This window comes from Coffea arabica, chromosome 10e, assembly GCF_036785885.1.
Source record: "Coffea arabica cultivar ET-39 chromosome 10e, Coffea Arabica ET-39 HiFi, whole genome shotgun sequence".
Classification (NCBI taxonomy): domain Eukaryota; kingdom Viridiplantae; phylum Streptophyta; class Magnoliopsida; order Gentianales; family Rubiaceae; genus Coffea; species Coffea arabica.
In genome coordinates this window covers 2,231,462-2,254,963 of record NC_092328.1, presented here as the reverse complement: position 1 = coordinate 2,254,963, position 23,502 = coordinate 2,231,462, and the positions used below count along the sequence as shown (strand labels likewise).

General features: G+C 35.3%; 2 protein-coding genes and 2 non-coding genes across 4 annotated transcripts; all 4 read right to left on the bottom strand.

Annotated features, from left to right (window-relative positions):
• TRNAE-UUC (transfer RNA glutamic acid (anticodon UUC)) lies at positions 1-72 on the bottom strand. The gene has a single exon. It is a non-coding gene; the product is annotated as a tRNA-Glu (tRNA).
• Positions 73-1,165: 1,093 nt separating this feature from the next.
• LOC113712345 (glucan endo-1,3-beta-D-glucosidase-like) lies at positions 1,166-4,736 on the bottom strand. The gene is made up of 5 exons (XM_027235731.2): positions 4,458-4,736; positions 3,643-4,307; positions 3,046-3,369; positions 2,036-2,342; positions 1,166-1,505 (listed from the first exon to the last, which is right to left on the bottom strand). Exons 1-5 carry the CDS (start codon positions 4,522-4,524, stop codon positions 1,468-1,470), a joined length of 1,401 nt encoding a protein of 466 aa, XP_027091532.2. The 5' UTR covers positions 4,525-4,736; the 3' UTR covers positions 1,166-1,467.
• A 4,757-nt stretch (positions 4,737-9,493) lies between these two features.
• Positions 9,494-9,566, bottom strand: TRNAK-UUU (transfer RNA lysine (anticodon UUU)). The gene has a single exon. It is a non-coding gene; the product is annotated as a tRNA-Lys (tRNA).
• Positions 9,567-10,317: 751 nt separating this feature from the next.
• On the bottom strand, positions 10,318-14,881 carry LOC113712560 (uncharacterized). Its single transcript, XM_072066684.1, has 5 exons — positions 14,457-14,881; positions 13,981-14,042; positions 11,649-13,877; positions 11,383-11,506; positions 10,318-10,973 (listed from the first exon to the last, which is right to left on the bottom strand). The coding sequence occupies exons 1-5, from the start codon at positions 14,563-14,565 to the stop codon at positions 10,348-10,350; spliced, it is 3,150 nt and encodes a 1,049-aa protein (XP_071922785.1). The 5' UTR covers positions 14,566-14,881; the 3' UTR covers positions 10,318-10,347.
• Positions 14,882-23,502: the final 8,621 nt, after the last annotated feature.

Below are 23,502 nucleotides of genomic sequence, written 5' to 3'. Positions count from 1 at the left end.
TTCCGTTACCGGAAATCGAACCCGGGTCTCCTGGGTGAAAGCCAGACATCCTAACCGCTGGACGATAACGGATCAAGTGTGGGCATTGTCAGAATTTTTTACACTTGAACAGAACATACAAAATGATGCAGAGAAAAATTTTTTTTTTCCTAGTGTGCAAAATTTATTGCTGTAAAAACTGTGGTAATGCTGTTCTGGTTAATCAAAATTCACAAGAAACACATTTGTGTTTCGAGAAATATTTTTGTGGGACAATTCTCATGCACATGATTATAATCTGGTCTTTTACTTTTATCTATAGTGTGCAGAGTTCATGTATCCAAATGGTGTATGAAAAGGGTAACAGAATTCAAGATTTTGGCCGTAAAATTCATATTATCCTATTTTTCAGGCGTATGTAAAATATTACCTTTACATGAAAGGAAGAGGGGTGTGTATACTGAGACATTCAGGAGAAGGCAATTTGTCCATGGTCCGTATGAAATTGGTAAAATTGAAGTGAAAGTTTCAAGCCATAATTACGGGATATATTGTAGCTTTCCTTTTTCGAATGTTGTGATAATAATTCTAAAATAAACTACTTATGTGCGACAAGTTTACAGGGTGCAAATTCCGAGTGCTTGCAAGCTTTTTATGTGTTCACAATTGTCAATAAAAGGGCAAGCTGATGATGACATGTTCTCAAATAGATTTTGAATCGTGTTTGTTAATTAAACTAATATTCATTTTTTATTCTTAATATTTTTTTTGGTTACATATTATTCAATACAATAAGTACTTATTGAATTATGTTTCCAAACAATATATTTAAAAGCACTTAAACAGTATATGAATATTTTTATTAGGAATGTGTTTTTGAATAAACTGTCGCAATCCCAAACCGGCCCTGATATTCATTTTTTTTTATTCTTAATATTCCTTTTGTTACATGATTTATTACAAATTGAGACATTTGCCGGTGGAAAGACAAATTTATAAGAATTATAACAACTAAGACTGAACACATGCACGTGTCCGAAATTCTATAGTTTTCGGTTCCTAATTCTTGGAACTCATGGCTACTTTGTATCCGGCAATAATTAATGTTAGTGCCTGTTTTTGTGAAACGCGGCACAAAAGGACTAGATCAGTGGTAAAAGTAAATGTAGGGTCCAATGTCCAAATATGATTCAACAATTTCTGATATATATAGAAGATGTAAAGAAATCTATTCCACATAAATGATAAATATTGAAACAGTGAACTACAGCACAAGCAGGGCAACAACATATTAGGCAACTCGAGCCTTTACAAATTACAATTATCAGGCAGATTCCTTCTCCACGCAGATACCTATACTAGAACCGTGGCACTCTCATTCCACTCCAAACCAAATACAAGCCACAAACCCAAGAATCAGAGAATTTCTGTGCTAGTCACCACTGCTCAAAAGCTACTCCAACAACTGAATTGGATTCCTCTGGACTCTTAGGCCTCTCCACCAGGATATTGACAAGCATTGTAGCCTGCAAAAGGTTCAGAATCAAGAAAAAATTCAGTTAGCATAGACAATAAGGCCATGAAACCAGCTTAGTCAGCCCCAGAAAAATGCGACAAGAAGATCAAAGAGGAGCATTTATTTGAATGGGACAGGTTTATTTGCATGGCTTCCTTTTTCGTATTCCTCATTTCACCTGATGATCAGATTGTTATTTATCGTAGTAGAAATGGGGAAATCATAAACACTACTTCTTTGATGATATTAAGTCAGCCCCTGAAAAGTTCGTAGCTCGTGCTAAAGATGAATATGAGTTATCAGTTTCGATACTAGCTCATTATCCCTATAGAAGTAAGTCTAACTCTGTGAAACTGATAACTAGCAGCGCCCATAAAATTATCCATGAAACTGTTAAGTATCATCAAGAACATGACTGATTAAGAAATGTTAAGCAGAAAATTTTCTCACAGCTAAAAGTAGAACTGTAGTATGGTCCTTGACCCAGAATGTATGCACGCCCAAACAAGTGTTTAAAGTTGTTCAAATCCAGTAACTTACTAGGATTAGTGGTTGAGAGGGTGGCAGTCTGTGAAAAATCACAATTCCATGGATTTCTGCCGGCAGTTTGGTACAGAAGGTTCATAGCATAGGTGGCATGTGATGCTATAGTATTTGGCTCAAAACAAGCCCCACCAGGTTGAATTGAACTGCAATCTGTTCCATGACTACAAGCATAATCCAAATTTGCTTGCAACTGGGCATCTGATACCCCGGCCTTAGGCACACACCAGACACTCTTCTTCGCCTTTGGCGCTGGAGTTGTAGGAATTGTAGGAGTTGCAGGATTCTTTGCATTTGAAGGAGCCTTCACAATTAAAGTAACTTGTGTCATTCCAGAATCCAGAGAAAGATATTAAAGCTAAGCATTTTCTTTTTTTTTTTTTCCAAAAAAAAAGGAACCAACTTGTAGCTCTGGATGGCATTAAAACTAGACCAAAAAAGAGGGAAGCCTTCGGTTATAGAAGTCAAGAACGCTAAAGGTAAGGGAGCTTCCCCCAATGTAGACAGATCACAGTCTCCTGAAAGTTATCACTGCGTAAAGATAAGATTTTGCATTTTGTGCTGTACTTATCCCAGTCCAGCTTAGAAGTACAGTATTATTTTGTCAATTAGTATCATTTTTTCACTGATCACTTTTGGGAATAGACTATAAATTCAGCAAAATTTCACTTTCATCCACTATTTTTCCAAAAAGACTTACGGTATCCAACAAGTGAATACAGATTGCACACTCCAATGGAAACTTTTTTGTTTGGTAGGTGGCTATCTCTTCAGGGATTACCTAAGCAAAGCTAAGCTTCTTACGCGGAACCCAGCAAAGATGTATGTACCACAAGAGACCCACATGGAGATAATCGTTTTGAGTTCAGGAAATCATCAGAAATTAAGTCAGTTGCACAAACATTTAGAACCCTGGTCTAAACGAGGAATAGAAGCAAATCAACTAAGTCATTAAAGTACAAACTAAGCAATTAATTAGGTTTCTGTTTCAATCGTCTGGAAATCACCTGACTGGTCTTCGAAAGTCCTGCATCATAATTCATTGTCATATCCAGCTTGAAAAGCCCAAATGCTCGCTCTGAACCCGGTCCAGGCTTCAAATCTTCATCGTACAATGCAAAAAGATATGTATCAACTGATTTTCCGGGCATCAATGGTGTTCCGACCATAGACTTTAGGTGTGCAATCAAGTTGCCATTGTAAGCCTTGGCATTCTCTAAACTCGGGCCAACCTCATTGCTGTCACCCTTATATGGCCAACCAGTCTCAGCTACCAAAATCTCAACTCCTTTGAAACCCATAGCATTTAAGGCAGATCTAACAGCATCCACCTAACACAACAACAACTAGTTGAAGCTTTGAGTCTGTAACCTCGTACAGTTTCCTTAAAAGGGGAAAAAGAAATCCTACACATCATATAGTGTTTAAGATATGATACCTCTTAATAGTAATATGTATCAAAGCTCATTCAAGTGAACAATATTTATTCAATGAAATGTTCGCTCTTCGTTACCCTCCCCACATGTAGTCTAATCTTTTCTTGATCAGATAAAGAAAGTTCTATCCTCCCCACCAAAAATCGAAGCTGTGTTGCTTTTACTAACCTGAGCATCAAACATGTTTGTGTACTTGATCTTGGTGCCTGAATCAACCCGGCCTGAGTTAGGCTGAAACAAGCAGAAAGCCAGGGTCTCGGGCCTGGGATCACTCTGGTACGCAAAGAAAGGATAAGGGTTGATCACCAAAGGTGAACCAGTGGCATTATTGAACTCCAATAAGCCTTTCATCAAGTCACCGAAGCTGGGATCAAAGCCGCCAGAAGACGGCGGATCAGACTGCCTCAATACAGCCATGGAATGAACCGTGGACACCTTAATCTTTCCATTTAAGGAAGCTGAATTTAAGGCATTTTGAAGATTCTGCATCGCCGGCAACAGCTGAGTCATCAGATTCCGGTCACCGGATAACAGCACCTCGTTGCCAATATTGATGTGAACAATCTTGCTCGCCGGATAGAACGGACTAACATTAGAATTAACCCAGTTTTTAGCAAAGCTGGGGTCCGTAGCCATCGCCGGGATGTCGCCGTTGGAAACTCCAATCATGATTCCGATTCCTGTATTGGCGAATGCTTTGATAATAGCCGGGTCTGCCCCGTACAGCCGAACTTTCTCTATTGAAGTAGACTGTAGCATCTTAGCCGTAGCATCAGGGGACGGGAGATTATCTGCTACTTGGCCGTAATTTATGCCGATAAATGATTCTGACCCTGCCAATAATTACAAAGCCCAGTAAATAATTCAAGTTCAACAACTACCTGTTGTCCAAGCTCCAAAATATAAGCAAGTTCTAATTAGTAAAAATCATGTACTCCATTTTTTAACTAAAAGGAGAGTAATACCAGAACTGAGAAACTTACTTGAGAGATGATTTAGTTGGAAGAAGAAAATTATAATGAAAGCCCACGTAAAAAGGCGATTTGCCATAGCTGAAGAGGGTTCTCTGTTTCTGCTCTGAGGTAGTTAACTGCCAGTGCAACTTTAAATGTCTGTTCAAGTTTAGGTTGCTTTATGAAGATGAAGATGAGAAGACGAGGAGAAAGAGTAGAAAGGGGAACGTGGCAAAACTGGAAAGGAGTTTACTTTTGATCGGAGAAAATTAATGTCATTGAAAGCACACTGTAGACACAGTGGAGCAGATGAACAGAGCAACTAATTGATTTGTAAATTCCACGGTTAACCGAACTAAGTACGTTATAAATACGTAATCTCTTCGGACCGGAGCCGCGGGTGCACGTGAGACTGCAGAAATCCCGCGTGTGTTCAAGTGTTTCTTGGGGTTGGTCATAGGGGTATAATGGGAATTTGAAGATGATATTAGTGCAAAACTCGATTTATTTTTGAAGACCGTTGTAAGAGTATGAAATTAGGGATATACTGATTGACGACAGTAACCCCTTTTATAGCCGTTACGACGTAGGAGTGGAGATGTAACCAATCCACCGACAGAGCTTCCAACTCTTCCAATTAATTTGGATAGCTTTTTTTCTTTTTTTTTTTAACTTACATCTTAAAAACATTTTTAAATTTATTTTTTATTTTTTAATCACTTTTTTTATCTCACATTTATCATATTAAGAAAAAAATACTACAATTTTATTTTTAAAAATTCCAAATAAATCCGTTCCAACTCCTTCATTTCGGTAATTAAAAGGATCTGGAATAAGAGTAACACAGCTAAACTCGTCAAATTATTCAAAAACATAAAATTGTACGCAAAGTTCCATAATTTCAAAGAGCTCGAGCAATTTAAACTTGATTTTTATCGAAATAACGATATAGTTAACTCTAAGCAACACAATAATTTGATTTTTGTTAGAAATCACAAAATGACGATTGTGATTTTCTAGCCAAAACTACCAAACAAAAAAATAGGCCTATCAATTAGGGCATTCGAGTTAAACTTTAATAAGCTTAGATTTGACTCGTATTGTTAATATCATTTTTGAATTCTGAATTGATAAATGCGAAACTCATACTTGTCTTACAAAATATCTGGACCGTGAATCCAATTTGGATTTAGTTCAAACTCACTTATTGTTCTTTAATTTTCTTAATATAATTACTATAACTATTAAATTCTAAAATTAATCAACATTCACGGGACCGCAACATTAAAATATATATGAACTAGTCACTATTCATCAAAAAATATATAAACTAAGAATTTTTCAACAATAATGTATCCAATTAGTCCAAAATACATGAAAAATGGAAATAAAATATGATTGATAGTTAAAACATCTTCAAAGATCCTCGATTTGCTTGTACTAAGACTTGTCCTTTTAAATCTTTTGACATGATTTAGTGTCATCGGACCTTGTCGGACGAATGAGCGGAATTCGGACCGACCCGGCTCCATTAACCATCCTTAGAAACAAGTCCTTAAACAAAAGTGCGTTTAGATTAGTCGCAATTACCCCTATCCCTTCGCTGGGGACGGGGAAACATTATTCCTTTTTGACTCGAGCGTGGGAGAATTATGGAAAGGTAGAGCGTAAAGTCCATAAGCCAGCAGATACTCACGTTCAAAGCAGTTTCCCAGCTCCTTCAGTCCATAGGGAAGTCTCCAAATCTGAAACAACTTTTCCTTGTACATTAAGAAATCACTTTTTGTCCTTTTAATTATTTGTTATTCATTTTCCAATTCGGATGTCTACTTTTCTCTCCCCAGAAACGTGATTACATTCGGTCTTTGTAAGTAGAATACTACGTTACTATTAGACTCACGAAAAAGGAATGGACCATAGAAAGAAAGAGCCTGCAATTTTAGCATTTTGGGAAGGAGGGAGCTTCTAATAGAATAGTAGAATAAAGGAGAGCCAACTTTGGGAAGAAGGGGAGCATAATTCGATCACAAGTAATCCTTCCACAATAAAAGCAACCCGTTTAGGTAAAAAGAAGTTTGCAACAAGCTGTCGAACATTAGACCTTGGGTGCATCACATCAACACATTTTGTCATCGTCTTCTTTATCCTTTCAAAACATATGTCAAGCATGGCAAGGCTTGAATATGCTACTCGGAAAGAGACCTTTATTATGAATAAATTGAGCGTGTTTCGACAGATAGAGGATTGTTTAGAAAATTTTTTTTTTGTTTTGAAATAATGCTGCAGTAATTAATATGAGACATATAATATAGGTGGTTAAAATGTTTTCCAAGTCAAGTGTTAAAGTGGGGCATAGGAATTATTGCCTTTTTCTTAGAAAACTCTGCTCAATTTTTTTTTTTCCTCTGACGAAGTGGGTATTCGGACCTTTGGCCCGACTAATCTCACTCCGGCTCGGGAGAGGAGGTCTCATTCCACTCCGAGCACGGTAGCAAGGGGGTTCGAACCCTGATTGTCCAGATAAATCTACTATGCCCTAAAAAGGAGGAGCTGACCGCTCGAGCTAACCCTTGAGAGCCTACTGCATTGGTTTATTAAGATGTTCTTAATGGTCTGCTTAGATGGCAACTCCACCCACATAAAGTTGTACTCTAGGGCATCTTTATCTTTGCCTTGCTCCAAAACATGGACCCGTCGTCAATTATTAGGGGAGACATGAAAAAGGCATCTTTCTCATCAATTTTCCTCTTTGCGTGCCACCGAGAAATGACTTTTATGGTGACGATATGGCTTCCTAGAATTAGTTATCGTGCGTTCCTGTTCTTGGTAGCTTGTGGTGATGGGCAAACTTTTTGTGCGCAGGCTTGTCAAACTTATTTCCAGATTCAGGTTCCTTTAGCTTTTCCTTTTTCCTTTTTTTTTTTTTTTTTGGGTAATACTTTTGAGACGACAAGTATCAAAATCTTCGTGCATACATTTACTACTAAAATCATATTTTCAACGTAAAAATCCTGCTGTTCATCTGCTGTACTGTGTAACAGACCTTAATGAAGCTAGCTGCTGTTATAGTTATTTGCTTAGAGTGAACAGATGAAAGCACCCACTTAACGGAGGTTCTTGACAGTTGACACCATCATCGAGATTCTTGACTATTATGGTTAGTTTCAATTTTCAATGAGTACCACCTGCTCAGTACTTCTTGGGACAGCAGAAGACAAACTAAATGCTTATCTTTGTTCTGGAGTCCTAAATGAAGAGAGAGAGAGAGAGAGAGAGAGAGAGAGCAATGGGGGAGGAGGATGAAGAATTAAGGAAACCTATCTCCCATATGTGGAGAGAAATTAATAAAGAGAGTGATTTGAAGCTATTCAAAAGAAGACCTATTTCGTTGATAAACGTTAAAGAACAAATGAGAATGAGACCTAAGATGTCTAAAGTCATATTTTCTTTTCACTAAATCTCAAATATTATTATTTTCTCCTCCAAACCTCAAATATTATTATTTTTTGTCCTAAGGCTATAATCCAAACGAACTACTTGTGAGTTACCCGCAAGTGACTGAGTTCTAATCGAGATTGAGCATGCTCTATTACATAAATGAACCAGGTTCAAGTATTAAGATACTGCACTCTCGAGTACTCAACGAGTTTAATCAAATAGTCTACTCATTTGAATATTATTAAATTACATATTTATACAAACTTGTTAGAAAATTTAGTACGATGCCATATCTTAAAACAATTATTTTTACAGGCAAATTAGTAAATATAGCACCCAAAAATCAGAAACCTATCCCTTGCAATCTTACGTGCGTTTCTCTGCGTACCTTTCTTTCTTCTCTGCAATGGCTTTCCTTCTTAAACACAGCACAAATACCCATCTCTCTCCCTCTCCTCTCTCGAGCTCTCTCTCAGGGGTGTCATCGTAAATGACACGAACTCAAAGGAACGACTTCTCTCTCTAGTTGTCCTTTTCTTTTCATCTCTCTCTATACCAATTGTTACTTTAGTGATGGAAGTTTAGACTAATTGCCGGGTTTAAAATTGGGAAGGCAGGGAAATCAAGGGTTAAAACAAGTATTCTTTTTCTCTGTCAATTGTTGCTGGGTCTTTTTTATTCTGGAAATTTTTTCTTATTTCATTATGTGATTTTAAGATTAAAAAGCTACATTTTTCTTGTAACTCTTGCCTTATTTCATTTGGTATTTTTAAGATTAGAAAGCTATATATTGTTGACTTATATTTAGTTGAATTTGGATTTTTAGGCTTATGTTGAAAATTATTGGAAATTTTGAAACTTGGTTTGGAATTTAATATTTGGATTTGTTGGAAAATGTTTGAAAACTAATTTTGGAAATCCAACTCGATCTCAAGTTGGAGTTCAAATTTTTACGAAATCAAGTTCGAACTTTATAAATCTAAACAAGTCAAAACTTTGAGTTAGAGCTTGAGTCAAGTTCAAATTTTAAAAATGTAAATAAGCCTTGGTTGAACTTGGATAGGTGAGTTCAAGTTTGTTCGAGTCAAGCTCGAGCATGATAGTTGGATAGGAATGTTCCTTTGAGCTTGAATTCAAGTAATGCTCAATTATTCGAAGTTCAAACTCAAAGATAGTACTAGCCCCCGACGGGTTGCTCGGGTGGTCGTGTAGGCCTCATTAGGGTGAGACGGCCTGGGTTCGATCCCGAACTCAGCAACTTGGCGTAATTTCCTGAGGATCGGTGGGGCCCGTTCTCTTCAGTTGGGGGACTAGTCGGATGTAGGTCCGGATACCCCAATTGAAAAAAAAAAAAAAAAAAACCCAAAGATAGTACTATCTTGAATGCACCCCAAATTTTTTCACCGAAGCCCAAATTTCGGCCTCCATCCCACTCTCAAACGAGAAAGGCGCCATGCAGAAAACACATGGGAAAAGAGCTAAGACGGGACACAACTAATTTAAGTCCCATAGGCGGTCGACAATCATTAAGAAGAAAAGGCCCATTAGATCGGACTTTAGCCCAAAAGACTCGTAAAACCAAGGGGGCATTGACTGCGGAGGTACTAGGCAAAATGCTGACGCGGAAACGCCGTCTGTGGGAATCGAACCCACGACCACGTGGTTAAAAGCCACGCGCTCTACCGGCTGAGCTAAGACGGCTGTGCTCTGTCTTGTAAGTTCATATTTTTAAAAGTCACAAACGAAGCTTTCGGGTGAAATTTACGCTTTTAAGTTGTAATGGCAAGATTTTCGACACATCCTGTTCTGGGACTTTCAGTTTCTGATTTGCCAATTCGGGTGATCAGAGACTTTCGTGAAGTAAAGCTGCAAATCTGATTCTCGGAGAGACGCTGCGTCTAATGAAGCCATTTCTGTATCCTCTCTTAGTCTTAGACCCCCAGAGAAAAAGTACGCCATATAAACTAATGCATTCAATAAAATTAAAAGGAGCATTTAACCATATTCTTCTTCAACAGTTTTAAATCTTTGAACTTTAGTCCCAATATTCTAAGTGGCGATGGGTTCTGTGCATGGTTCATTTGGCCAAAAGAGTTTTTTGGATTATCAATGGAGAATGGGAAAATCAGAAGGTAAGTGACAAACGAATGCAATGGCAAGAAAAACAGTAAAAATTTAGACCTTTTGGAAATTCAAATTTCCAGGAGAGAAAACACACACTATGGTGAAACTGGAGTTGGAAGGCTAGGATGTATAGTGGAAAATGAAGGTATCTCCGTGTCACTGTGTGTGTTACCTAAGTGCAATTGCAGCAAACCAGACGCCAAAAATGTGACTGAGAAAAAGAGTTTCTTTTTGTTTTCCGATTCCCTCGTTACAAAACTGCAAAAATCAGTTCAAAACTATTACATAGGTTTTTTTTTTCTTAAATTAATAAACAAAATACGATCTCTAGACTGTCAAGATGTGTGCTTTGAAACAATCAAGCCGAAACAGCAATGTGTAATAGATTACGTGTGATCTCATCTAGAAGTCCATTTAGTATATGCTTCTCTAAATCCTTAACAAGATCATCCTTTTCAAGGAAGGCAAATGTCTTCTCATTCCAGCCAAAATCCCACATGCTGCTCACATCTGCATGCCAATTTCGGAAATCCTTCTCCAACATCTTATGCAAGTAATCTGCCGCATCACAGTCTTGGCTCCCAATCGTCCCTCCATAAAATTTTAACACGTCAAAGTCCTTGCTCAGTTGCTTGACCAAATTATCCAATGACCTTACTTTGATATAACTGATGGACATTCCTTTGCATGGATAAACTGAAAATTCTTGTCTTTGTCCCTTTTTCTTTAGCAACTCATATCCACAGTCTAATATGAGTTTAGTTTCTGTATCTCGACCAATGTGATCATGGCCATGAAGTATGCTGACAGGTATGTTGAGTTTGAAAATTGCCTCTGCCGTGTTTAGAAATAGTTGACCTTTTATCAACTTTTCCTTGAGGTGCTTTTCAGATTCTGTGAGTAGCTCCGCTGCCCCTGTTGGAGGGATCCTCGTGTGATCACGACGCACCACATTACTAATTCCTCTACTTACTTCATCCATACCTGCAACATCAAGCATTGGGAGAACATGTCAAGGATGCATATCTACAGATAAATTTTTAGAACTGTACTTGCCATGGTTATATACGACTAGTTAAGGTTCTACCACATTATAAAAAATTTTGGTCGGAAATTTTTGATGTTAAATTAGAAGCAGTAGATGCTTTGGTGCCACTCCATGAAAAGAAAGCAAAGGGACAAAAGGAACCTTAGAGATGAATTAGATAGGTAATTTGTTCTGCAAAGGAAAGCTTTATCGTTGAAGAAGAGTGTTGATCTAAGAGAATAACAATCTCAGAATGTTTTCTTTTATTCTATGAAGTTGAGGAAATATTTTCTGCAATGGGAGAAATATAAACTGTTTTTAGGTTTGGCTAATAGTGTCAACTTACATATCACATCCCACATTTACCTGTAAGTTGAATATGTAAGGCTTTCTGAGAGTTCAGTGGGAAATCATTGGAGGACATTGTTGCTTTGTCTCCATGTTGCTGGTCTTCTGGAATTTCTTGTATGTCTGGTGTCATCTCATTACTCTGCAGGGAGCCAGTAAATCATCAAGTCAGGATATTCCAAATTTACCCACAAGTTAAATAGGTCAGAAGTATATGATTATTTTCCCATGTTAAACGATAGTTGATTCATGCAGCTCATAAGTTTGACGATGTTAATCTTTACATTGTCATCACAGGTTTGAGATTTTGAAGCTTCCAGAAGTGCATAGTCTTCTTCTCCCGAATTGGAGAAGTTCTGCTCTTCACATTCATTGTCCAAGGAATCCTTCCTCTTTAATGGTTCTGTGCTAACGTCTGGCTTATCAAGACCTCTGATGCCTAGATTTGCTTCTTCAGATTCAATGTTTGTCTCCTGGTTTACTCCGTTGGAGTGGCTGAGTTTCTCATCCTTCTGCTGTTTCTTCTCTTGTGGAATTGGGGACTGATGATTGATTGATCTTGCCTGGTCATCGTAAGTTCCATTTATTTTGTTCACTGCTGCATCTTCCTTCTGATGGGTCTGACCTGTCAACGTTTTCGTGTAATTAGCTTTTCCATGTGGCCGAGGGAAATGGACAGAATGTATTGCACGATGCTTATGGTGTCTGCTGTTGGCCAGATCTTTTGACGGCTTTACTTCAATGTGTTTCATTGCATTTTTCTGGTTAGCTGCAGCTGTAGCTAAATTTGCAGATGATTGCTTCTTTTGTGAACTTTTTGGTCTGTTCTTGGCCTTCAATGTAACAATTGACTCCACTTGATTTCCTTTATGTTCTCTAGCCTGCAATCTTTGTTTTGGAGGTTGTTGCCTATTTTTCCCTTCTGGATGATCACGTCTTTCAAGCATCTGCGGCTGTTGCATATGATTATGGTGCTTCTGTTGCTTGCTCGTGTGAATACTGCTGCCATTGCTATTTTTTGTTTGAATTGCAGTTCTATTTGCTGTTTGATTTGCATTTCTTTTGACCTCAACATTTTCTTCTGATACATCTTCACCTTCTGACAATCTGTGTCTGTCTGGTCCGTTTTGCAGCGGGACATCATTTAAGAATAGATCCTTCCTTTCGCCTGCCTTTCTGATGTTCTTTTCTTTGTCCTCTTTGTTATCTTCTGCTTTCTCCTTTTCTTGTAAAACTTTTGTGTATCCAAGCGTTTCGTCATGTTGGCTGATTCTGTTTTGTTGTTTACTTGCCACTGTGGCTCTTTTTGAACCTGGACTTGCATCTTTTCTAGCTGCAGCTTCGAAGTCCTGCCAACGGGAGTTTTTGTGAGAAACAACCACTGGAGAGCTGCCATTTGGGATGGACTGAAAGTTTTCTGCTTCCATCATAAGTCTGGCATCCCTCGTTGCTGATTTGTTTGATGATAGCGCGTTTTTATTAGCTGTGGTTGGTGGGTTACTCCCTGTTTCTTGAGCCTGTGATTCCGCAGGAGTTTGACTTTTCAATGAGACTGTCTTTTCCTTTTTCTTGGATCTCATTTCTTTTGGTGTGGTTTTCGACCCATCTTTTGGTGCAAGTTCTTCGAGACCCATAAGTTTTGCGATGACATTTGGTATTCTCCCTTTCTCAGGTTTTGAATGTGAAATCGAGTGACCATTTGGTTCCAAGTACGTTGAAAGAGCTTTGAGGTCTGGAACACAAGTAGCAGATCTTGCATGAGAGAATGAATTGGATCTACTTCGAGGTTGCTTTTCTTGCAGTTTCGGAGTTTCTTCCGGATATGTCAAGGCCATCAATTGCTGCTTGATACCATTCTGTGGTGCCTCCTTGGTGCTTTGTGATTTCCTGTTGGGCTTATCAAATGAGAATCTTGGACGAGCCAGTTGCTTCAAGTCAATTTCTTTTGCTGTCTCAGTTTCGTCATCTTCATCTTCCTCAATCAATTTGATCTTATTCTTCCTTTGAGAGTTGATCATGTAATCCGAAGCTTCCTGCAGGTTTACCAGCATTCGGAGGGACTCTTCCAAATCCATGGCACCTCTGAGCAGTTCCTTGCCAACTTCAACGGAGTATCTATCAAAATTGAGGCCATTGGAACAGGCTCTGAGAATCTGGTTTAATTTTTGCACCCCTTTTGATATTTCATGAATATGGATATGCGAGAAAGAAGGAAACTGAGTGGTTGAAGTATGCATGTCAATATTAGTCACTATGTCCATTCTTCCAGTGTCTAGAGATCTCCTGCCAATTCGCTGGAGAAAATTTAGCATTGGGTTCCCGCCTGAAGCATCTATTTTGTTGAACTTCCCCCCATTTCCAAAGGCAAACGCTAGAGCTGTTGACAGATCTCCTATATGCTCCGAACTTCTGCCTTTTCCATAGAGAACAATTTGATTTGAAGAGTCTCCAATGTGAAGCTGTCCAGTGCCACTACTGGTTTTTCTGATTAAGCCCCCAGATCTAGGACCAACCTGCAGGATAGCACAATGTTTAACCAGCTAAAAGTATGCTCCAGAAACTCGCCTGTCTCAGGCGGATTAAACAATTTTTCAATATCATCAAAATCAAACTTACAGGTTCTAAAGCTTTAACTTGTCGAGAGCCTTTATACGCTGGCCCTGGGCTTCCATGTGCACCTGCTCACGCATTGAAAATTTTCATGAAAACTCATGCACAAGCAATTAGGACGTGTGGTCCTGGCTACACTTTGATATGCAAGCCACAACAAGACAGGCTGATTAGATCTAAAGCAACTAAATAAACATGTGAGTATGTGCCTTTGCATGATATTATCCAAGTACAGCATGTATGCATTTCCATCACATATTGTGTCCTAACCAGTGATTTCCCACTTAATCTGCTTACCTTTTGGAATTGCTTGAAACCATTGAACGGTAAATGATAATACTCAAAAGGTAATAAACAGAGAATTTGATGGTGAAATGCAATAAATATAGTCGTAACTTCTTTAACAAATCTACAGTTATAGTTATACTTGGAGAAAGCAATGCTGCACTTAACAAGTCTTGTAATTGGCTGAAATTCTTTACCTCTGGATGTCAAATTTGAGCTGCTCGAGTTCTGAGCGGCAGCCATTCTCTCTTTCCTCAGCCGAAGATCGTGGAGCAGCTTCTGAGCAAAGTCTGATTTTGCGGCCATGATTTGGTTGATGCTATGTCCTGACAGCAGCCAAAAATAAAACGGTAAAGCAAAGAACCGGTTCAGCTAGAAGCGGAGAAGTAGAGCACACAGGTCATAATTTTCGGACTTTGGCAAATGGGAATAGAAAAACATCCTCAGATTTTTTTTGGGGCTCTGCTCTTTTTTTTTTCGTGTATAGATGGGACTGAAATGAGAAAGAAATGTGTTAATTCTCTTCACTTAGGTGCGAGGGATCTTTCAGGGTTGGGTAAGGTTGAAATGAAAGATTGACGTGAACGTTATGCCTCACTGCTATCTGCCTCTGCTGCTCTATTCTCCGTGGCACTCGAGAGTTACTCTAGACTTCAATTGTAATCCAAGCAATGTGGCCATAGGCATTTTACAGCTTCTTGTAAAAGCAATTTGAGGAGAAACAACTTTGCCTAACAAATCCCAATGTATTATGCATCATCAGATGAGTTGCATTCTGATTCTTAGCAAGAATCGTATGAGAAAAAGCAAGTGCATGCAGTCTGCAAAGAATCAATTCTGCCTTCTGATCAAAGTTTACCATGTGAAAGGCAATAGTGGATCTAATTCTCATTTTATGAAAGGCTACACTACTAAGCTTAACCACCACACCAACTTCATTTCAACGGATTTTAAAAAAATTGTCAGCCGAATCTTCTGCATGGTGGAAAATCATTTGAAAATGGGTTTGCATTCTGAATCTGGGAAAAGGACTAGAAAGATTGAATATGTAAGAACTCTTGTTGTTCCGCAGGCTTGATTTGGTTTAGTTGCAATGTTAATATCTCAATTTTTTGAAGTCATCGCTCATGCCCTAACAAATAATTACTCATGTCCATGTCTCAATTTTCTTTTTCATCAGTGATAGAGACTTATTAATTCCCAACCACACCAAGCCTTCAAGTTTCATCAACATTTATCATCCAAATTGATCTTCGAGACTTGATGGATCATCTGTAGTGAGAGATTATACAGCTTTGTTGTTTTGTGCTAGTAAAAAAATTAGACCTATTTTTTAATTTTAATTGAAAGATGCAAACTATTAGGGGGAAAATTCGTAGAACCAGTTGAGGAGGCCAATATATGGCCATCATATAGGTTGGAATGAAATTTTAATTTAGATATTAAGCTACCCTTTGTTTATATTATACTTTTTATATAAAAAACAAATTTCATTAACCCTTGTTTATATTGTACATTTTTTTTTATACAAAATGAATTTCATTAACCAATTGTTGGAAATCATCCATCACAATTTGTATTATACAGTTTGATTTAACTAGAAATTATAAATATTAAAAATATGTAATTTAACATATACAAAAGATCTAAAAAATTATAAATAGATATGAAAAATACAAGAATATAGTAAAATAAGATATTGCATCGTCAGATCTGCTAATCAATGGTTTTAAACAATATTTATTATCCAAATTGATCTTTGAGACTTGATGGATCATCTGTACTGAGAGATTATATAGCTTGTTGTTTTGTGCTAGTAAAAAAATTAGTACTATTTTTTATTTTAATTGAAAGATGCAAACTATTAGGGGGAAAATTCGTAGAACCAGTTGAGGAGGCCAATGTATAGCCATCATATAGGTTGGAATGAAATTTTAATTTAGATATTAAGCTACCCTTTGTTTATATAATACCTTTTTATATAACAAAAAATCATTAACCCTTATTTATATTATACTTTTTTTTGCTAAAAAGCTAATTTCATTAATCGATTGTTGGAAATCAACCATCACAATTTGTAGCATACAATTTGATTTAACTAGAAATTATAAATATATAATTTAACAGATATAAAAGATCTAAAAAGTTATAAATAGATCTGAAAAATATAAGAAATCCTTATACTATATAAAAGAGTTTGGGTTAAAGAATGGATTTGAATTTCAACCACAAGAGTAGGGGTATTTTGGGATTATGAGATTGTTTTGAGTTTAACTATTTAAGATAGCATATGTACTCTTGTGTTCACCGAAATATCATTGTATTTTAAAAGATGCAATGATGATTTGTTCAAATGTTTGGGTATTTTGGAAATATGAGATTATTTGGTCATCTTTTCTAAGATGGCTACAATGCATAATAGTTTTTTTATTGGTGTAATTACTTAAATGTTCTTACAGAGACATTCATTTTGGCTTACATCAATTATTAGTGTTGGTTTACTATTATAACTTGAAGACCTTTAAACGTCATTTTTATCTCCATTAAAGCAAGAACAACATGACTTATTAAGGAATTTATAACCAAGCATTAGTTTCAGCTTCAATTCTTTAAATGTCCACTCCTTCGCATTCTTCCGTTATGTTCCTTTCGTCTTCCAATAAATAGTTATTTGTATTGCCATGCACTTTGGGATTTCAATATGGTTCTCTGGTGAAGCTACTCTTGGTGGTTTAGTTTTATGTGAGCTTTCATTCTTTTTTTTTTTAATGGTATAATTTGCTTTGTAAAATCGTAGTTTCTATTGTCAACTAAATGCTTCCATTTTGAAATTGGATACTCGATTTGCGCAATTTAATGTTGACATTATTATTTTCCTATAAAGTTGATTGTTCTGTACAATTTAAACGGTGTGGTTTTGTTAGAATAGGTTTGGAAATACAAAACTTTCTCTTCTTGTCTATTTATATGGCAAAGGCTTTTTGATCGAATTTATCTTCTTTTCTACATATCACGCACACCTTAATGCAGTAGTTGTAGAAGTTGATATTGTAACAGTTTCAATTAACTATCAGCTCACCCTTGAACACTCTCTGCCTATTGCTTATGAAGATTCTTAGATTACAGTCAAATGGGTTGCCTATCATTCGAATGGTGAGGAACCTGAGATATGGTTCATAGATTATGCTGATTTTGATAGCGTGTTTTTTGGTGGAGACAGTGCTGGTGGCAACTTAGCACATAACATGGCGTCAAGGGTTTGGCTGGAGATACTAGACAACTTCATTTTTTATGCGATTTTTCTCAATTGTCTTTATTTTTTGGAAAAGAGCTAATCGGTATTGAGCTAATGAAATTACAGGTGAAGGCCTATGTTGAGAGGATCTGGCATTATGTTCACCCAAAATCTACGGGGTTGATTATCCATTGCTGAATCCTCTGATAGAACCAAACTTTTTAAGGTTTAGGCTGCAAAAGGATGCTGATTTATCATTTATGTTGTTGAAATGAATATTCTAAAAGATAGGGGATGGCTTTATAAAGAGACTTTAGAGAAGAGTGTGTGGGGGTAGAGATGTGAAGGTTGTAGGGGAAGATCATGTCTTCAATTTGTTTTTTTTCAAGGGAGAAAATGCTTTGTCATTGTCGCAAAAGTTGGCTACTTTCATCAACAAGAATGTTGTATAGATGCATCTTTAAATAGATAATCACTTTATTTATTGTCATTTTCTAATCGTTTGTGTACCTATTCGAAGTTCATTTAGTCTTGTTAATGAAAAACTCATATACAAGTGTTTGTTTCAAAATATATGAACCGAGCAAGATAGCATGCATAATTTCATTCTCCATCTCCTAGTATACATTATATATTTTGTTACTACATATTGTTACTTAATGTGTGTGAGTTTTTTGATATTCGTTTGAACTTCTGTAAAATCCTCTTAAACTATAGGCACCAAACACCAGTGCGATGGGTAGGTACTCCCCTCCTAGTTATATTATATAAGAATGAATTGTGATCAAAGATTGTATTTGAATTTCAAACACAATACTAGAGATAATTTGGAAATATGAGAATATTTGAAATATCATTAGAACATTAGGTACAAGTCATGACAATTTTGGATTTATTGTAATTACGTAGATGATGTTTTAGACATTTAAGGTTAAGGCTAGTTTGGAAATACGAGAATGTTTGGACTATGATTGCAATATTGAGTGCAAGTTATTCTAACTCTTATTTTGCTGTGATTACTTAAATTTTGTTTTCATCATCAAATGTAAGAGTAATGACTCTTCTCCTCTTTGAGCATTTGGTATGGTAGCCATTTTAGTCATTGAAAAAATATTGGTATCTGTAAATATGTAAATATTGGTATCTGTTGCAAAAATTTCTATAATAGATTAAAAGTGATTCATGTGTATATATATATATATATATATATATATATATATATATATATATATATATATATATATTAGCAATTGCTAAGCATATAATCTATTGTTGAAACTTATGAAATTAGGTACAAATGAGCTATACCTGTCTGCTATGGAATGAAACCTAAGGTATGTGTTTTATGATTCTTTTTTTGACCAATTTTACTTTTCCTTCCTATTGAATAACTTGGACATGAAATACCAGACTGTATCTCAATATTCTTTTAGACATATGTGTAGCTTAGAAACCTTTTACAAAATTAGGTGAAATTCTTGTTGGATATAATCTGAATATCATAGTGAATGGTGAATGATTATTTCATTGCTTCTGGATTTAGTTTATCTTCATGAACTACATTTGTAGTTCATTCATAGTTCCATTTCCAAACATCAACTCAAATGATTCATTAAACAATGATGGCACAATTTGTGCACAATTTTACTTGTATACCTTAATCAAGTGGAGATAAACTATAAATTATCAAACAAAAATTTATAAAACTTTCTCTATCTCATAATGATTCACTACCTTCAATCACAGGCACCCAACTCCCACGTGTTGCACGGGTTCTCTCCTCCTAATTATTATTATTATTTGAAGGCCTAATTCATATCAATCCACTTTCAATCGAGTGAAATTCTATGCTATTTTTTACTATTTTTCGAGGGCGTGTTAGAAGGAAGAAAATGAAGAGTTTAATATATGACACATCTAATTGGCTAATATTTTTAGATAAAAACTTTTTACTTGTTTACCACTATTCTATATTTAACTTATCAACTAATAATATGTAAAGGATTAATATTTTACTACAATGACAGTGTATATACTGTTATAGAATTATGCAATTACATATACACTAACAGTGTTGAATGAATGAAAATTATGCAAGAGTTGAATTCAAAATTCAACTTTTGTACATATATCATGAATTCAATAATGAAACCGTATAAACTATCTTACTCATATATCTAAATTGTAAATTGTAATTTCTAGATAAACATACCGATCCATAAAATTTAGCAACATCTTGATCCCTAGAAGTTAGCAGCAAAAGCAGATAAGTTTGGGGTATTTTCTTTTGTTAAGCAAGGGTTTTGAAATTGCAACATACAAGTAGGGTTAGCCGGTCAAATAGGGTTTAGCACTATTAAGAGGAAATTGTTGATGCATGCAAGACAACCACCCTAGCAGCGATCTCTATATAAAACCAAACAACGAAATTTACATATTTCCCAAAACCACGAAATTTCCATATTTTCCAGCCAGTGACAATGAAATCTTCAGGCCTAAAAGCTCCTACCAAAATCTCCGATAGCTCCCCTGCGACAGCCAAGTCAACTGCCAAAACATCAAAATTCGAAAGCGAAAAACCAAATCAAACCTTCAAAAACAAAGAACCAAAACAAACCATCAAAACCCTAGAGCACGACGAAACCTCCTCTTTCTCCTCCTATTCATTAGCATCAGCATCAGTAGCAGCAATTGTTATAGGCAACAATGGAGACCTCTTAATATAGATTTTACTTTACTAACCTAGAAAATCCCTCAATCGTTTCTGGTCCGTGTCCAAGCAGTGACTTTCAATCATATGCAGCCCCGACTTTAGGCATATCCATTATATTGTTGCCTCTGCAACATTGGTTTTCAAATGCTAATTTCAGTAGTAAGCATAAAATTAATTAAAAAAAATATCTAAATTGAAGAGATAATTAATATAAGTGTATATCCACATTGTAATTTTTTTGGCGTACAGTAAATGAAGTGTAATTAAAGTGTTGGGAGCACTGGTTGAGAGCACTTGTTAGAAAAATCTTTGGTAAATTTGGAATTAAGAATAGCATGAATCATAACATGAAGTCCTAGTGGATGTTAGTTTGATTTGCATTTGATTTTATCAACAAACCTCATAAAAAAAGGATGTATATGTTTGCATATTGAATTTAAGCAAGTCAGAGAAGCAGAGTTTTCAAAATATCCAATTTAAGCTTAAAGTTTTGAATATAGAATTTGAATATGGTTATCTCCATGGACTTTAGTTAAAATCCTTACAAGTTTTTTGATGAAAAGTCAACCCATAACCTCAACACAATATATATATATATATATATATATATATATATATATATATATATATATCCAAATTCTCTGGTGATGTATCTTTGCATTGCCATTAGCATATCCCTATTCCTCTTTGACGTTCTGATTTTAATTTTTGCAAATTTTCAATTTTCGATTTGAAAATCTTTATCAATTGTTAATTTCTTTTACACAAATCTAGTAGCTAGTTTCAGAATTATTTTCTAGTAAGACAAGTCATTGCACCGCTAGATCTGCTAATCATTCCAGTTTTAAACCCCAATAATAATGATGAAATCTATTAAAATGGATTCAATGTCCAAAAAAATTCAACCAGATATGTAATAAATTAAGGTGAGAATTTGATGGAGTGGATCCAAAAAACACAAGTTAGGTCCTCTGTCGCCCCATCACCCTTAAGATGCAGTCCTCGTCAAAAGGTCAAACAAACCACTGTGAGAGTACGTAGAAGGCCAGAAACCATATGAAAACATGAAAATCAAAAGTTGGGATATGTTTGGTATTACATATCAAAATATTATTTGTTTGTATTAGAATATATTTTATATTTTTAATTATTTTTTATTTCATGTGTATTATATCCTAAAACGTACTATCATATTTATTTCAAAAAATCTCCTACTCGAATATACCACATTCGGATCCAATTTCAATTTCAACAGTAGTATAATTTTGTTCTTATAGGAGGATCGTGGCGTGGATCAAGAAAACGGGTCCTAAAGTTTCAGTCTCTAAATTATTTATGTTAGATATGGAGCATCCAGCATTTGTTTCCATTTTGTATACGGGTAACGTAACTTTTATCATTAATGCAGAGGGCAGATTTAATAAAAATGATGATGTTTTTAATTAGAAAAAATCGTTCAAAACGTTATTCACATTTTGCAGAATGATTTTTGTTGTTCCTTACTTTTAAAAGTGTACTTTTACGTCCCTTACAAATTCATATTGATTAAATTTAATCCTTATCTAGGTTTTCGACTAGTTTTTTGTTGGAATCCACCACGTGCCTTGCACGTGATTATTTTTTAACGGTAAAATTGTCAAATCGAAATTTACATAATTCAATTTATAGTCTCTCACATTTTATAAAATGAATTTTTTTGTCACTCACATTTTACAAAATGAATTGTTTCATCCCTCACATTTCACAAAATGAATTTTTTCATTCCTCATATTTTACAAAATAAATTTTTTTATTTCTCATTGTTCATGTGTATGAATAATTTTTTTTAAAACTAATTTATATATCTATTTGATCTCACCTGAACAATACGAATAGCATGTGATATATCTCTATTTAATTTTCGCCTAAACATACTGTTTATGTGAAATTAAAATAGATATATACAGGGGTTTAAAAAAATTTTCAGTTTTTCATTCATGTTTATTCCTTTTACTCGAAAATTGAAAACAAATAAAATATTTAATTTTAAACATTATCAAGTGTTTATATCGAATTAAATTTAGACAGAAAAAATAAACAAAGGAAAAGTATGACAAAAAGAAGTAAGTAATTGACACTTTTAAATTTTAAAATAATCATAAGGTAAGAAATTCAACCGTTGGTCTTAAAGGTAGCGAATAAAATTTCAGATTTAAATTATAATTTGTTAGCATAACTATAGAATTCGAATTAATATCGATTAATTAGATACTCTTATTAAACAACTCAATAAATAAATTATTATTAAAATAGAAAAGACTACAAATATTGAATAGATTCACATGGTGAAATCACACACACACACACACACACACACACACACATATATATATATATAGGTTTAAAACAAAATTATTAGATATAAACCCATGTATATATCGATCTGTTTAGGTGAAATCAAATAGAGATATATTACATATTATTTGTACTGTTTAGATGAAATCAAATAGATATATTCATGAATTTAAAAAAATAAAAACTATTCGTACATGTGATCAATGAGAGATAAAAAAAATTCATTTTGAGAAATCTGAAGGATGAAAAAATTTATTTTGTGAAATGTAAGGGACTATAGATAGATTATATAAATTTTGATTTGACAATTTTGCTCCTAAAAAATGATCACATGCAAGACATGTAATAAATTCCGGTCAAAAATTAGTCGAAAATCTAGATAGGGACTAAATTTGATAAACGTGAATTTGTAAGGGACGTAAAAGTATACTTTTAAAAGTAAAGAATGAAAAAGTCATTTTATAAAATATGAGGGACGTTTTGAACTATTTTTCTTTTAATTAAGAGAAAAAAAGTAGGATAAGTATTGAAAAGCGTATAAATGGGATTGGTCTAAATTGGCGATTAGGGACCACAAACAGAGAAACAAATTATTTTAACGGATACTTTGTAAGGCCAAGCTGAAATCCAAACTTATCACGTAACCGTGAGAATCACGTTTATTTTGTTTTTCTTTTTTGTCGTGAGAAGCAAGTTGGGACACGTCTCAACTTATTCCATCCCAGTCACAAAAAAAGAAAATCAATTAGGACGGCATCGAGAATCTTCCCACCGCTTAAACCCAATAACAGCCGTCCGATTGAATTGGCCAGCTCATAATGTCGTAGTCAACCACAAACACCACCCACCGATATCCACGTCCACGCTTATTCTTAGCCGTTAAAATAATAACCCATCTCTCATTGCTAGCCGTCCGATCTTATCCCCACCTCAATAAATTATCGTTTTCTTCTTCATTTCC